The sequence below is a fragment of the Carettochelys insculpta genome, chromosome 21, assembly GCF_033958435.1.
Source record: "Carettochelys insculpta isolate YL-2023 chromosome 21, ASM3395843v1, whole genome shotgun sequence".
Classification (NCBI taxonomy): Eukaryota; Metazoa; Chordata; order Testudines; family Carettochelyidae; genus Carettochelys; species Carettochelys insculpta.
Genome location: NC_134157.1, coordinates 14764879 through 14780223, shown reverse-complemented (window position 1 = coordinate 14780223; position 15345 = coordinate 14764879). Strand labels below are relative to the sequence as shown.

General features: G+C 40.0%; 1 protein-coding gene across 2 annotated transcripts in view; it reads left to right on the top strand.

Moving 5' to 3' along the window:
- MED27 (mediator complex subunit 27) overlaps positions 1–15345 on the top strand; it is a 189512-nt gene that overhangs the window by 55807 nt on the left and 118360 nt on the right. For both annotated transcript variants that reach the window (XM_075015363.1, XM_075015362.1), the window contains exon 3: positions 8772–8902. In XM_075015363.1, coding sequence (XP_074871464.1) covers positions 8772–8902 — 131 coding nt within the window. The remainder of the gene's footprint in view (positions 1–8771; positions 8903–15345) is intronic.

Here is a 15345-nt window from a genome sequence, read left to right as displayed (position 1 = left end):
TGTTTTGTTTGTTTTTGCACATCTTTCCAGTTCTTTCACTAAGGTGTGTTTGTGAAGTCATGTTGCCCCTTAATTTGCCCCCCTTCTTCCAAAATTCTAACCCTCCTCTGAAAATAAGAAGCAAGTACAAGATTGATGAATTCATCAGTTTACAGTCAGGAGTTTCATACTGAATTTTTGTTGTTTTTGTTTTGTGTTCTGAAAGAAAATATGAGACACAAACCTACTCAGGGTGCGGTGTGAGACTAATTAAAACTGCACTTACAGCGTAAATATTGTGTTTAGAGTGAGGGAAATAAAATAGACGTAATGGAGAGACATTCTAAAACAAATGTTTAAAACCAGCACAGAATGAGAGGTGTACACATTTTATTTTCCTAGTAAGGCATCTCAGGGAATTTTTTCCAGTCTGCCAGTTTTGGGAAAGGGCCTGCTCAGCTCCCTTCTCCACACGACTGGGGAGCAAATGTAGGTCTCTCTTAGAATGTTCCATATGGAACTGAGGCTGTGACACTGTGCCTGTGGCTTCAGGACAAATAGATGCAGTTTCATGGAAGAGATTTTTTTAAAGAAGTTTAAAATCCAGCTGTCCAGCTTTTTATTAATTGAAAGGTCTGAAACCAAGTTCAGCAAGAGAAAATAAATAAGTAAATAAATTGGAGAACCTGGTCTTTTGGTCTGTTGATGTTGTTTCGACCAAGTTGAAAATTCAGCTATCCTAAAATGATCAAACATTATTTAGGTAAAAAAAAGAATTTCCAAACTGGCCTCATTATCTGAGATATGCTTTAAAAAGTATCAATTAAAGTAATGTAACTTCTCTCTTGCCTGCATTTGTCTGCAAAGATGAAACTGAGGGAGTGGTCTGTTGGCTTGCTCATAGCTGGGTTCAAAAGAACTACTACAGTTTTATCATAATAGACTCCCTCGTTAGCTGAAAGAGAGAAGTATTTTAATGAGGGGCAAAGTACTGTGCATCTTAAAAGGAGTGAAATGTGTGTATTTTTGCTAATGTTATTGTGGCCTTAGAAAGTCCTGTTATGGATAAGGATTTGTGATTGCTTTCTGAAAGCTCCTCTTCTGCTGGACATTGGAACCAGAACTTTAAAAAATATCTCCCTCTTGTTTCCCTCTTCCCCCCACCCCACAAAAAACACTTTTAAAAAAAATTATATATCTCTATATTCCTGTAGTATTTACAATTTATGATTTTAGAAAACATCACCTGTTTGTGAGTGAACACATACAAGCTTTCAGGTTTTCAGTGTTTTTAAGCAAAGCAATTACTACTCAAAAAAGAATTCTGCAGATTGTTAATATGTGCATTTATTGCACACTGTGAACTGATATAATCACATGTTCCAGATTCTTTTTCAGTTTCTGCAAACGAGGTAAGATCTTAAGTAAGTGGCATATAGTGGGCATGCTTATCAGCCAGCAAAACATACAGAAACTCCAATAGAAGAATAACGTATGCAGAATGGCATTTGATCTAATATGATTCAAATGGTAAACGTCTGACTGACAGAACCTGGGACTGGTCAAACGGGGATGTATCACTGGGTAATTGCCCTGTTTGGTTCATTCCCTCTGAAGCATCTGTCTCCCGCCACAATCAAGAGACAGGCTGTTGGGCTAGACCAGGGGGTTAAACTTTTAGGAGGCGAAGTATCGAAATTTGACCTTTTGACCTCTGTGTGCTGTCCCAGATGCTGGTGAGACTTTTTAAAGTCAGTAATAGTCCTACTTACAACTGTTTCATTAATAAATAAATTAAGATGCAGAGATTTACCGTTTAAGTGGCAGCTGGTAGCATTAGCTGGTCTTTTGTTAATTTAGAGGCAGCATGGTTTTGAGCAAGCTCCTGGCTGCATGGGGAAGGAGGGGCAGGGCTAAGCTCCTGCCTCACGTGCCAATGAAAATCGGCTTGTCTGCCACTCTTGGCACCCATGCCAGGGGTTGCTGACCCTTAAGCTAGATGGACCATTAGTGTGCTCCTGTATGGCCAAACTAAAGTTCTTAACATTTCACTGGTAGTAAAGTGCAAAACTGAAAAAGTTCCCTGAAACTCAAAGTGCATGGATGAATTACTGTAATAGTGCTTCTGAATAATAGGGAATCTTGGCTGAGTGACTGATATGATTATGATTTTCAATACCGTCCAATGCGTCAGCTTTCAGATACAACAGGTATTTGCATATTTTAATCTGACTGCTGTTACCACTTAGCATTTTGACATCTGAAAGTGTGCAACTGTCAGTGGCAGCTTGTGGGTGACGATCAGTGGAAAAAATCAGAATGCAAGAAAATTCTGGTAGTCTAACCATAGCATCTGATTTTTGGGACAGTTTTTATTAAGACAGTATGCATACAATTGGAGACTAAATTATTTGGAGCAGTGTGATACCGGTATGTATACAAAATACCTTAATGAAATATTTACCCTGTTTTTGATTAATCCTTTTGAGTCACATTGTTGATATAACAAGCTGTCACTCATGAGGTGGCTCATTGGTCTGTTTCTTCAAGGTGCTCAGCAGCCCTTGAAATTCCGGAGTTGAAAGCACTCTGGGTCTCGCAGTAGAAGCTGAACATCTCATTTAATAGAACCCTATGGGCCCACACTGTACCATGCTTTCCTGAGGAGTAAGGGCGGACATATTTTCTGCTCTGTGACAACACTCTCTGAATGACGTCCAGAAGAAATGGATGGACTAAATCATTATCAGTGCTGAGAAGGTTTCGTTCCTCTACCTACTTGACTGATGTCTTTTTGAACATTTCAGGCTGGCTTGAGCTACTGAAGCCAAATATTTTTTTTACCATGCTGGAGAGATTGAGTTGGCTTTTGAACTGTGTAAAAATAGTTCCCAGTATTTTACAGTTTGTTAATGTGAAGGCTGTGATTCTTTCAGTATTTTGTTTATTAATTAATACTAATAATTATTATTTGTGCAAGCATTTCAAATCACTTTTTTCAAGAAATGATGGACATATGCTAGTGTTCATGTATTCAGTATCACCATATATCAGTAGTGGGCAGCTTGTGCCCACAAGACATTTTGTTTACCCTTACCCACACGTAGGGTTGTCAGATTCCACTGGTTTCCATCTGTGTAGTTTTTTTTCCCTACCAGTATTACTGAAGTGATATGCATATATAGCAAAGGTAGGTGAAGTGAGGCACATGCTGATTGCACATAACAATCTCCATCCTAGAGGTTTTTAAGCCCCAGTTTAACAAAGTCCTTTAGGCAGGGGGCTGGACTTAATGACCTCCTGAGGTCCCTTCCAGCCTTAGGATTCTATGATTCTAACGTTGGTTGTGAGAACTGTGTACTCCTTCTGCATCCAATCAGATTGCTGATATGGTTTAATTAGTACACCCCACAAATTCTAGGTACCAAAGGGCAGTTAGCAAAACTACCCTGTCCTGGGAGACTCTTGGTTTTGACAGTTGTGGTCCACATCACTAACTGACTCTCTCTCTCTCTCTCTCTCTCTCTCTCTCTCTCACACACACACACACACACACACACACACACACACACACACACACACACACACACACACACACACACTCTCTCTCTCTCTCTCTCTCTCTCTCTCTCTCTCTCTCTCTCTCGATTTAACAGACTAATGGGGGACAGGGCATCTGTTAAATCCAAAAGTCCGTTAAATGAGAGGTTTTACTGGCCCCCCGCCCCCAGTCTCTTTCCTCCTCCAGCCCCCCCCCCCCCCATCCCTGCTACTAACTGCAGCTGGGAGCCCCAATTGCAGCTGGAGACTCAGCTGCAGCTGGGGGCCCTGCCACCTGTGCTGACTCTGCTGCAGCTGAGGGCTGTGCTGGAGCAGCGGGTGGGGCACATATGCAAGTGCCCTCTGCCTAAGTATGTGCCTCAGCCCTGATGGAGGAGTTAGGATTTTACAGGCCTTGGTTAAGTGGACTTCCAGAACAACGGGGTGGGGTGGGCGCTGTTGGACGTCCATTGTTCCCAAAGTCCACTAAATCGGGATGCATAAAATTGATGGTTTATTGTAGTACTACTGTGAGCAAAATAAGGTGCTGAACATATTAAGAGTGAACAAGTAGGCATAGGACAATCAGTAAAATAATGGAATAATACTTTTGCACTGCACTTATCTCACCCTATCATTAAAGACAGCCTAGTGACCTGATATTGCCAGCTTTCACAAATTTGTTGTGAATCATGGTTTTTTTATGTCTATCTTAAAGGTCAGGTTCTTGGAGTAGGGCGAGTGAAGTAGAATCTCATCTTTTTTTTTTTTTTTTTTTAAGAGAATTTCTAGCCCTTGTGGTTGCATATACACCCATTAAGCACCTTAAAAGCACAAGACCAAAAGACACTTAAAAAGAATCCCACTATTTTTAAAAAAGAAAATGAATTTTACTTTTTTTAAGGTCCAATTCATGACTTTTGTATCATTGTGGCTAACAGTATTGGTTTATATCTCATCTGTAAGATAAATCTTACATAGAAAATTTCTGATAATAGGAGAACAGGCAATTTTTTATTCGGTCATATAAAAACAAACAAACCCTGTGCTGTCATAGTTTCATACTGGAAATAAAGGACTTTATAGAAAGCCCATGAAACCAAAATAAGAGTAACTACAAGTGGGTTAACAGAAAAGAAAACCTAGCATAATCAGGCGTGACATTTGACATTGCTATAAAAGGGAGACATTATTTTGAAAAGTAGAGAACTAGCATAGGACTTTTCATGATCCTCCTTTCTGAAACAAGTATTGTTCTCATGGAACATCAGGAAGTAAGTATGTGTGTTACAAATGTTCATTTATGTCTATAGATCCACATATCTATCCATATGTATTAAATCTCATGCATCCATTTGTAAATAATTATAAATCTGAATTTCCTTCAGCCTTGGTTCTGTTCTTCAGAATTTGTAACTAGGGAAACATTTTCTCAGTCTTTTTGGTTCAGATATGTGTTATGTACAATACTGTGTGTGATGCTTAAGTAACATATGAATGAGATTGGACAGGAGCTGCAGTCAGCTTTATTAACTTTGGCCCTTTCTCTCATTATAAAGATTTTAAAAAATACATTTAATGGGCATGATAGATTTGACAGTTGGGTCTGTGTTCCTGGAAGCATAGAATGGTGAGTGGCTGAGTGTGCGTAATACAATATACCGAATTAACAAAAGTCACTGAAGTACTGAGAGTCAGCCTTCGAGTACGTGGTATGTTTTCTAAATGTTTTTAAAATGGTGTATACTTTTCTTGTACACGGCCTGTAAGTGTGAAATACAACAGAAGGTTTCTGAATAATACCACATTTTAAAATGTTAATACATAAGAGTTCATCTGTAATAATACTTTTTTTTTTTGCTCTGCCTATTGAGCAAGGGGCTAAAATGATGCCTTTTGGGTAAAATGCCTGTCGTGCCACTCTGCACAGTGAGCATAACTCTTCCAGACTGTGTCAGCAGAGACAAAATGGCTGAGTTTGCATTGCTCTTAATAAGATGCTATGAATAAAAAAGGAAGGGAATGTTCATAGTGTCAGGAAAGGGTCTGCTGCCAAGCTGTCTTTCCCTTTAAGTCCATGAAACACTGTGCATATTGCATTCATTGCAAATTCTGGTAGTGGGGATCGAAAATTAAGTCCCTGAGATTTTGAAACATTGTCTTTCAGACTTGTAGTGTCCCTTTCATTCATTGATTTCCCATTTAAGAAATTTGTAGGAGAGATACAAATTTGAGCAAAATTCATTGGTCTGAAATGAGTTGCTAGAGCGATATGATACTCCTCCCTTTCCCTAGCCGAGAGTAGTTCTGCATTTAAGACTCTGTCTTTGTCTGTGTCATAGTGTTGTATAAATCACATGGCAAATTGACCAAGTACATCAGGAAACTGTTGAGAAGCAATATGGATGCTCTAAACACTGACATTTAAGTCTTATTGGCTCAATGAATAGCTCCATTCGTTTTATAGCCATTTTCAAAGAGATAATTTCAATAGGGATTGTGCCTCTCATTTTGTGTAAGTGAATTTTATTTTCTGAACATTGTTACATTACGCCAAGGGCACTACCAAATTCATGGTCCAGTTTGGAAAATTTCTCAATCATAGCATTTAAAAAAACAATAAATTTAATGATTTCAGCTATTTAAATTTGAAATTTCACAGTGTTATAATTGTGGGGGACAACCCACAACTCCTTTTTGGGTCGATGAGGGGAGGGTGTCTCAAGGTTGTTGTATGGGAGGTTGCAGTACTGCTATTCTTGTTTCTGTGGCGGTGCTGGGGCAGCACTAACTTTGGAGCTGTTGGCTGTGATCCCAGTTCTGAAGGCAGAGCTGTTACCAGCAGTAGTTCACAATGGTATAGAATTTCCACCCTTACTTCTGTGCTGTTGCCTCTAAAGCTGGGCTCTCAGCAGCAGCTGCTCTTGTCTAACTGCCCAGATGAGAAGGCAGTGGTGAAGTGAGGGGGGAGGAGGTGCAATATTGTGACCTGAACTCCCAACTCTCCACAACTCCATTTTGGGTCAGACCCCACCATAAAAGAAACATTGGTTTCCCCCATGAAATCTCCAAAGTGTAGACTGAGAGCACACAGTGGGGAGGGATGTAGTTCAGTGGTTTGAGCAGGGGCCTGCTAAGTCCAGGGTTGTGAGTTCAGTCCTTGAGGAGGCCATGTAAGGATTGGGGCAAATAGATGTCAGGGATGGTACTTGGTCCTGCCAAGAGGGCAAGGGACTGGACTAGATGACCTCCTGAGGTCCCTTCCAGTTCTAGGAGATGTGTGTAAAAGGCCAGATTTCATGGTCTATGGTCATAAATTTGGTAGGAACCTATGCCCTGTAAGGTATGACTTCCTTATGTGGTGATTGTGGGGTTAATTTCTCTAAATTGTAAAATATCTGACCTCTTCAAAACAAATGTATAGGCACTGAGAAAACAGTGAACAGCCCTAGAGATCTGGACGAAATTCCTCTGGGCTAAAATTGAATAACAATCTGGTGCTTTTTACTATAGTATCTGGGAGAGGGAGAATCTTTTTGAGCAGGATGACTTGGGAAGCATTAAAAATAATTTGTAACTTACCATTATATCAGTTGGTTTCACCAAAATGACACCAGTCTGAATGTTTTCTTGTGTCTGTTTGAGAATGCATTCAGTAAAATTGGCTTCTGTGTTCATACATGTCATTCATATATTATCTTTCACCGGATTAGTTTTCCTGGAATCTGAAACAAATATTTAAGAGAAATTACCCACCTCTGGGTTTAGGTCAACTTAGACACAACATATAGTAATTAATTAGTTTGCATCTGTAGCATATTAAACACTACATTTGTAATATATCAAATCCTCTGCTTTCAAGCCTAAAAGTGTAGTGTAGCAGAAATTGCAATATTGGTCACAAGTCATTCACAAAGGCTATGTCAATGGTAGACATATCCGTAGACTGCTGATATGCAGTTTTAGCTAGTGGTTAATTGCTAGAGCTGTCCTCACAGAAGGTCAACGGGAGCATTTCTCCCGTCAGCCTTCCTTAATCCTCGCCACTCGCAAGGAGTTCTGGGGTCGATGTTGACCCCGGAAAGGTGGCATTTCGCACATGCATGAAACAAAACCACAGAAGCAGGTTGATCTTCTGCAGTAGTGTGGAAATGGGCATAGATGAAGACTCCGATAAAACTAGCCTGATGACTTGAAATAGGAAGAAATTGCAGAATGCCTGATTGTTAGAGAGCAGGAATATTTTACAGTTTTATGAACAATACCGGCTTCAGGAGATATTTATTCTATTACTGGTTAACACAGCTATTCTTCATGTAACCTTGGTCAAATTACTTAACCTCTGTGATGTAGTTTCCTTGCCTTTAAAATAGGAATATCTGTCTTTGTCTTGGGCCTATTCTACTTGTACAGAAGGTGCTATAAAGAACAAAGTATCTTACTTAGTAGCAAGAAGCTGTTGTGAGCTGTTACTGAGCACAAACTATTAGATACTATCTTACTAGCAGTAAGAAGCTGTTTTGAGACTAAGCATACAGTAAATCCCCAAAATGTGTGATCTCAGGTTGAGCTTAACTTGCGTTAACACGAGTTAAGTGCAACTTGAAGCCTCTCTGCAGCTGTCTGCCTGCCTGGCTCCCCCAGCTTGGGAAAACCAGCAGGGCAGCTGGGGTGGCAAGGCTTCTGCCCAGCTTCCCCCAGCTGGGAGAAGCCATGCTACCACAGCTGTCTGCCTGGCACAGCTTCTGCCATCTGGAGGAAGCTGGGCAGACAGACAGCCTCGCCACTGTGGCTCCTCTCCGGCTTCAACCCTGTTGGGGGAAGCCAAGGAGAAGCCTCAACTGACTCCAAGAATGGTGGGGAACTAAGAACTGGGCAGCAGCCTGGCTCCCAGTTCCCTATCACTGGCAGGAACTAGGAAACTGACCAGTGATGTGCTGGTCAGTTTCCTGACACCTTGCCTCACTGTGGGAGCCAGGAAACTGACCAGCATCAGGGTTGGTCAGTTTCCTGCCTCCTGTGAGCAGCAGGAGCTGAAGTCTGGCTCAGAGCTCTTCCCTGTTTCCAGGAGACAGGAAAGGGCTCCCAGCACTCACAGGAGACTGGAAACTGACCAGTGCCAAGAATGCATCTGCGTAAGTTGAGGGTCTACTGTACAGGTGGTGAAAGTCACTTGTATAGAATATTGCAGTTGGGCAAAGTGGAGGATTTTTAATGCAGTATCTCTTAGATGATTTTGCTTTGCTTTCTAGTTGCAGTACCATGCAGGGTTAGCTTCCGGCCTTTTGAATCAACAGTCTTTGAAACGTTCTGCGAACCAGATGGGAGTATCTGCAAAACGGAGGCCAAAAGCCCAACCTACAACCCTTGTTTTACCACCTCAGTAAGTAGCTGAACATTTTTTGGGAGTGTTCCTATTGTGCAATGACTTTTATTTTTAATTTGAGAAATGAACCTTTTAATATTAAGAGGCTTTTGCTATGAGCTTGCTCTATAGAGGAACAATACCAGTAACTGGATGGGAACTAGGGATAACATGAAAGCAATGTATTGCTGCCTGTCAGCCTTTCTGTATATTACTTTGGACTCTAACATCAAATCTGAATTTCTGGAATTGTCCTTTCCAGCTGGCCTAAAAAGTCTCCCCCTCTTGTCCCTGCCCCCCTTCCGCCTCAAGCGCGCCAGATTAGATTGACATTGAAGATTCTTCATTGACTGATCAGGGACTAGCAGATATGAGTAGATCTTTTCAGAAAGTCCTATAAGACTAGAACCAAAAAGTCTTTGGTTCAAGCACTTTCTTGACAAATGCCTGTTCTCAGTCCATCTGTTCACCGTATGTTAATTTTTCATTGGACTGAAACTGCCTTTACAGGTGACAAACAATTATGAAGACACCAACAACAGCACTCTAGGAAGTCTGTGTTGTGTTGCCAGAAACACTGACACCCACAGCTAAGCTTATAAATAAGAAGCTGCTTAAAATATTGAGTTACGTATAAGAAAATTATTATTATAGGAGGAAATGAAGTGTTAAGTGATTTATTCAGATTACTGAGCATCCTTGTAACCGTTAAAAACAGACTGCTGCTTTTAACATAAAACAAGATCCACTGGTGTGTAAATACTGTATTACTGACTGTGGAGTTTTTTATCATGATCTGTATGGAGTCCATGGCACTGAGTGAGTGCTGGACTCAAGTCCAAGCTTTCTTAAGACAAAACGAAATGAGAACAAAGTGCAGTCAGCAGATTTTCTTCTTGCTTAGTAACTTTAAACACCCAAAGATTAAAAAAACAATATATAAATTATTCTCTCCTTACCAATATATCAGTAGCAGAAAGGGTAAAAAGGCAGCTTTTGCAAGATTACATGACGTAGGGCCAAATATCACACTCTTATGTCAGTGTTAATACACTGATGTTAGTGGCACCTTGGGTAGACTGATTGAATGTGTATATTTCTTTGACAGAGAAATCAAATTTATTTGGTAGAGAGAAAATTCTAGTTTAAATTTTTGTTCATGGGCCAGAGCAGGGCTCAGCAGCACCCAGCACGTGTCCCAAGAGAGGCATGTAAGCTGAGCTCAGCCACGTCCCTCCTCCCCCATGTAGCTGAGAGCTTGCTCAAAGCCTGCTGCTAGTGGCTGAACGAAAGAGCAACTCTGCATTTTAATTTATTTATTAATGAAGCTGTTGTAACTATTAGTGACTTTAAAGTGTCACCAACAGTACTGAATGGGGTTCCCTTGGAAAACTGAGTTATGCTGAAGTAAAATGGAGAATAGATTTTTGACATTGCTATTATGGTCTGTGACCATGATGTAATATAATATGAGAAAATGGCATTCAATGGCAACTGACAGCTTTAAATTTTATCTTACTGTCGCTTTCTGTATTGAATCTTTGAGTGATAGATTCTAAACCTTGTTTAATTAGTTAACAAGCCATAAGAATTAGCTAAGCTAAACATTTTTTTTCTAGCAACAACCAACACAGCCAGCAGCTTGGGAATTTACTTGTCAAATCACACTTAGACCAAAAGGCACAGAGAGGCAATGTGGATGCTCTAAATACATGTAGCAATTGAAGGATTATTGAAGCAAAATGGAACATTTATTAAAATTTTCCAGTTGTATGAAGTTTCCTCTGTGTGCTTTGTTTCCAGGAGCCCAAACCATAGCCCTTAAACATGCTGCATGTAGAGCGATGAGTTGTATTCATATTGTATAACTCCATGCTGTAGTGTTGTTTTAACAATCTGCAGTTTTCCTGGTTTCTCCAACGGTGAACATATAATTTCATTTCGATGGATTAAAATGACTTTGTGTTGAACTACATCAATTAATATTTGATCTGTGTGTGCTTGCTCATATTTTTGTATTTGACAGTCCATTATTAAGTCTGACATCTTGTATCAAAGTATAAAAATTGAGTGACAAATGGATTGTGTTGTCCAAGTTGTGCTACAGTTTCATGCATATGATGAGTTCTCCCTTCTCATTTTTCCACATCCCTCGTAACAGCAGAAGCAGCATGAGAAGAATCTTCAGTTAACACACATTTTTCTTTAAAGAGTCTTTTTAGGAAATTAATTTTGCCTACCACTTTGCTATTACAGGTTGAAACCCTTTAATCCATCACTCTCTTGTCCAGCAACATTTGTAGTCTGACATGATTTTTAGTTATCCAGACAACCAGTTATGGGCGTGGCCAAGTTTGCCATGGTCCCATAAAGTTTGTTGACAGCCACCAGACCTGGCTCTCAGTGTTCTGAGCTGTTTTTTAGCTGTAATGTCTTATAAGAGCCCAGTAAGCAGTGGAAGTGTTCGTAATGCTGCTAGACAATATTGACCTGATGTGGTCAATCAAATTCTCTCTTTCAGAACCAGTCAAGTCCCCAGGGTGCCAGAGGAGAGAGGTTCAACCTGTATTTATGTAATGGAAATTCAGATATTTTGTATCTTTTGTGTGTTTGAAGAAATAAGTGTTCTTTTTGTTTGGACAAATATTCTTGTTTAATCAAAAATACTAAGTTGTAGTTCTTCAGTAGCATTCTCTTTAGGGATTGAGTAACAATTAAATGTCATTCAGAGCAGTAGCATTGTCTAAAGCAGGCTTTCGCAAACTTTATATAGTTGGAACCCAGTTTTTTTAGTACCTTGTTTTACAGTCCAAAAATATAAATGCATGTAAAAAATACATTTTCACTGTTTATTATTTATTCACAATAATAATAGTACATAATATAAATCTTTGCATAAAATCCTTAAGTGCCTAACTTATTGTTGTTACCTTAATTTCGTGGGAAAATATTAAATGTACCAAATTAATAGGATCGTGTGCAATAATTTGTATACTTTCTAAAGAGCGGTATTTTTTTCCAAGGATCGGTACTGTGCCACAGACCACACTTTGGGAAATGCTCATCTAAAGGATTTCTCAGTGAAAGCAGGGCTAAAACTAGTTCTGCACTTCAGTTTGCTGTTTCAGGGCAGCAAGTGTAAGTTGGAACAGACAGCAACACATTAGTTTATTTGGCATGTACGATGTAGTTAAGCCAAAACAGCATTCTTATCAGTGATGTTCAAGGTATGAAGACCTCCAGGAAGTAGAATAGTTTTGCAGTCCTCAACAATGGCTACCCATGTGGACATAGTGAACAGTCCCTAAAATGCCGCTGAAATTCTGTTGCAGCACAAATTCCACATCCAGTATGAAGCCAAGTCAGAGGGCTTGGTTGCCTTTGCAGTAAGTCGAACTCAGGCTGATGTCTAGTGGGGTCCAAGACAAGAAAATTATTTAACAGTTTTCTATGGAGCTCATCAGACATTACAGTGCAGGTAGTAACTACTTTTTCTCTGCTAGTTGTCTTGACAAGAGGCCTCTAGTGTTTGCTTCAGTAGCAGAATTCTTGTCAGATTAGGGGTGACCATATCTCCCAATCCTAAATATGGGGCAAGGAGATATTGGAGAGTGGGGGCGGGGAGCCAGGAACTGGGCAGCAGCCACCTATTGTGGCTCCCAGCTTCCTCAGGCTGTGGGGAGCTGGGAACCGGGCGGCAGCCGCCCTGTGCTCTCCCAGCTTCCCTGAGGCACGAGGAGCCAGGAACTGGAAGGCTACAGCCAAACCCGGTGGCAGCTACCCAGTTTGGTTCCCGACATCCCCAAGGCACAGGGAGCCAGAACAGCGGCCCAGCATATTCCTATATTCAGGTCCCTCTGCTGGCTCTCTCTGGGCAGCCACATGTACTCTCCCTGCTCTCAGCCAGCAGCTGCACATTTGTGCTGGTTGTGGGGGGAAAAGGTCATCCAGCAGGGGGCCTGATTACAGGGCAGTTAGCTCCTTTGTTAAGTTAAACCAGGATGCCATCCTGCTACCCCAAGTACTGGTGCTGTTCTGCCTAATATGGGATGAATGGGTGAATGTGAGAGAGGGAAAAATATTATAACAGTGATTCATCTCTCTCTTCTGAGACTAGAGATCTGCAAAAGAAATGGCTAGTGATGTGCTCCTTTCTCTCCTCCTCAGTTCTAACTGGATTTCTCCTTCTTTCCACTAAGGGGGTATGTTTTACTACTTGTCTTCCTCCTTCAGCTGAAGATGGTAAGGACCTTTTCAGAGGTACTGAGCACATTCAACTCCCAGGAAAACATGAAGCTAGATTGTATTTAGCACCTTTGAAAACTAGCATCACCACTCTAGTGTCTCTGGGTCTGAGTTCTCTTGAAATTTCAAATAATACTGCTTACTGTAAGAACTTACATTGCATTATATCTTTTGACATTCTCCATTAAAAGTAAATTTTCACTCATGAAATTGGCTCCCAGGATCCCCACTCCTGGAATTCAGGCACCATGGCATGTGAAATTTAGTATTACTCAAAGTAGTTAGACTTTGGATGGTGCTCTGTGCCAGTGCTCATTCCTGCTGAAAGCACAGCAGATATTCTGGTGCGTTACTGCACAGCTGTGAAACAAAATCAGCATGAACCACTGATATGGTGGAGAGAGAACAGGGTAATCACTTTGCACTCACTTCATTTGTTCTTGGAATTATACTTACTGGCAAACACAGGGTGGTCTATTAGTATTAATGAGGTTGGGTTTTTTTAGGGGTATCAACTGAAGACTAGTTCCGATAGTTGGTATAGTTTTATAGATAATTGTTTCTCAGTACTTCATTTCACTTCTTTCCTAGAAGTGGAGCAATAGCTAAAGTTTAAATTATTTTCTGATACAGGGTTTAAGATGCTCACTACTTTGGTTGTTTAGGGTATTCCATTCTGACATTTATAGTATTAGGAAGACGGGTTTTTACTTGTTCAGAACTCTCTGGCCCATTGCTCAGTTAACAGGGAGGCATGAGTATAAATGAGTCTACACAGCTGCCGTTTTCTTGTTCATTAAAGACCCAGTATTTGTCCATGTTAGAATATCTTCAGTCCACTGAATTTTTGGGAGTAAGGGCACTTTGAAGTTGTGCAGGTACTTGGACATACCCACAGCTACCTGGCATGCTGGCTCTTCAAAGTTTGAAACTTCAAAGTTGCTGTGGGGAGAATTAACCTAATGAGGTGCTGCATATTCATCACAGCACTTCTTTATTATTCCTTGATCTGGCTGATTACCATGCCCCCTTCGAAGAAGGGGGCTAGTGTAGACCCAGCCCCTGTGTATTTAAAAACAGATTATTTTTAAAATGAGTATGAAGAATGTCTCAGTTGATTTACCTTCAATTTAAGCTTACGGCCTGAAGAAACCATTATGTTCATGTAGTCTCACCTCTTGCATTACCCCATAAAATTACACCCAGTAATTCCTGGATTGATCTCAATTTCAGATTCCCAACTAATTGTGACAGCTAATTTATAATCCTTGGGAAAAGGGTCATTTATAATGTAAGGACTTCCCTCAATCTTAACTAATAGTATGAGTGGTACTTATATCATTCTGTAGAGGAGTCTGGTGTTTAGTTTCAGGTTTTTTAACTTCTGGAAAAGCTTCTCTTAAAACAAAGAAGGAAAGAGCTAAAAGTCTGTGGTGGTAATTTTTATTGCACTTTTTTTGGAGAGGGGCAAGGGGGATGTCATCCACAGATCTTTGTGCATTTCTAAAGGTTTTTTTTTCCTCTTACTGTCAGTTCTGTATTAAGTGACAATATTCATTAAATACCACAGAGATGACATGCAATAACGAATTAATCCTTAGGCCTATATCTATACTTATCTCCAGAAGAGTTAAAGTTGAGAATATAATTAAAGATTAAAACAATGTTTGCATTCTGGAATATGGAGATACCTTTTTGTACATGATGGGGAATTGCACTAATAAGGAAGAGATCAGTTTCCAATAACCTTCAATACTGGGAGCTCATTTAATATCCTCAGTCATGTTTAAGTTTCTCATAGTATTCCTTCAGCTTTATTCTTGCAAGAAAGGGGACTGGAGCTATAAAAATATATGTGCTGCTCCAATTCAGTAACTCTCTTGCTTCCTAGATTAAGCCTTTTTATATGAAAAAGATTAAAGGTTAGGTCCTTATAGTACAAGATGGCTGTGATTTACATGGAAAAGTTTAGTTACCTTTCAGTATATAAATCTTACCCTATGTAGTTATGTCATTTTCCTTGACATTTTGTGTCTTTGAGGTATGCATGGTTTGATCATGTTAAACTTTTTTTCTCATTCTCTTTGGTAAACAAACTAATACCTAGATTTCCTTCAGATGGTTTTTCAATTGAGGTATTTTTGTGTAAGATGCAAGGTACTACCATGGGATGAAAGTACACTTTCTTTTTAATTAATTATTAATTGACATGCTAA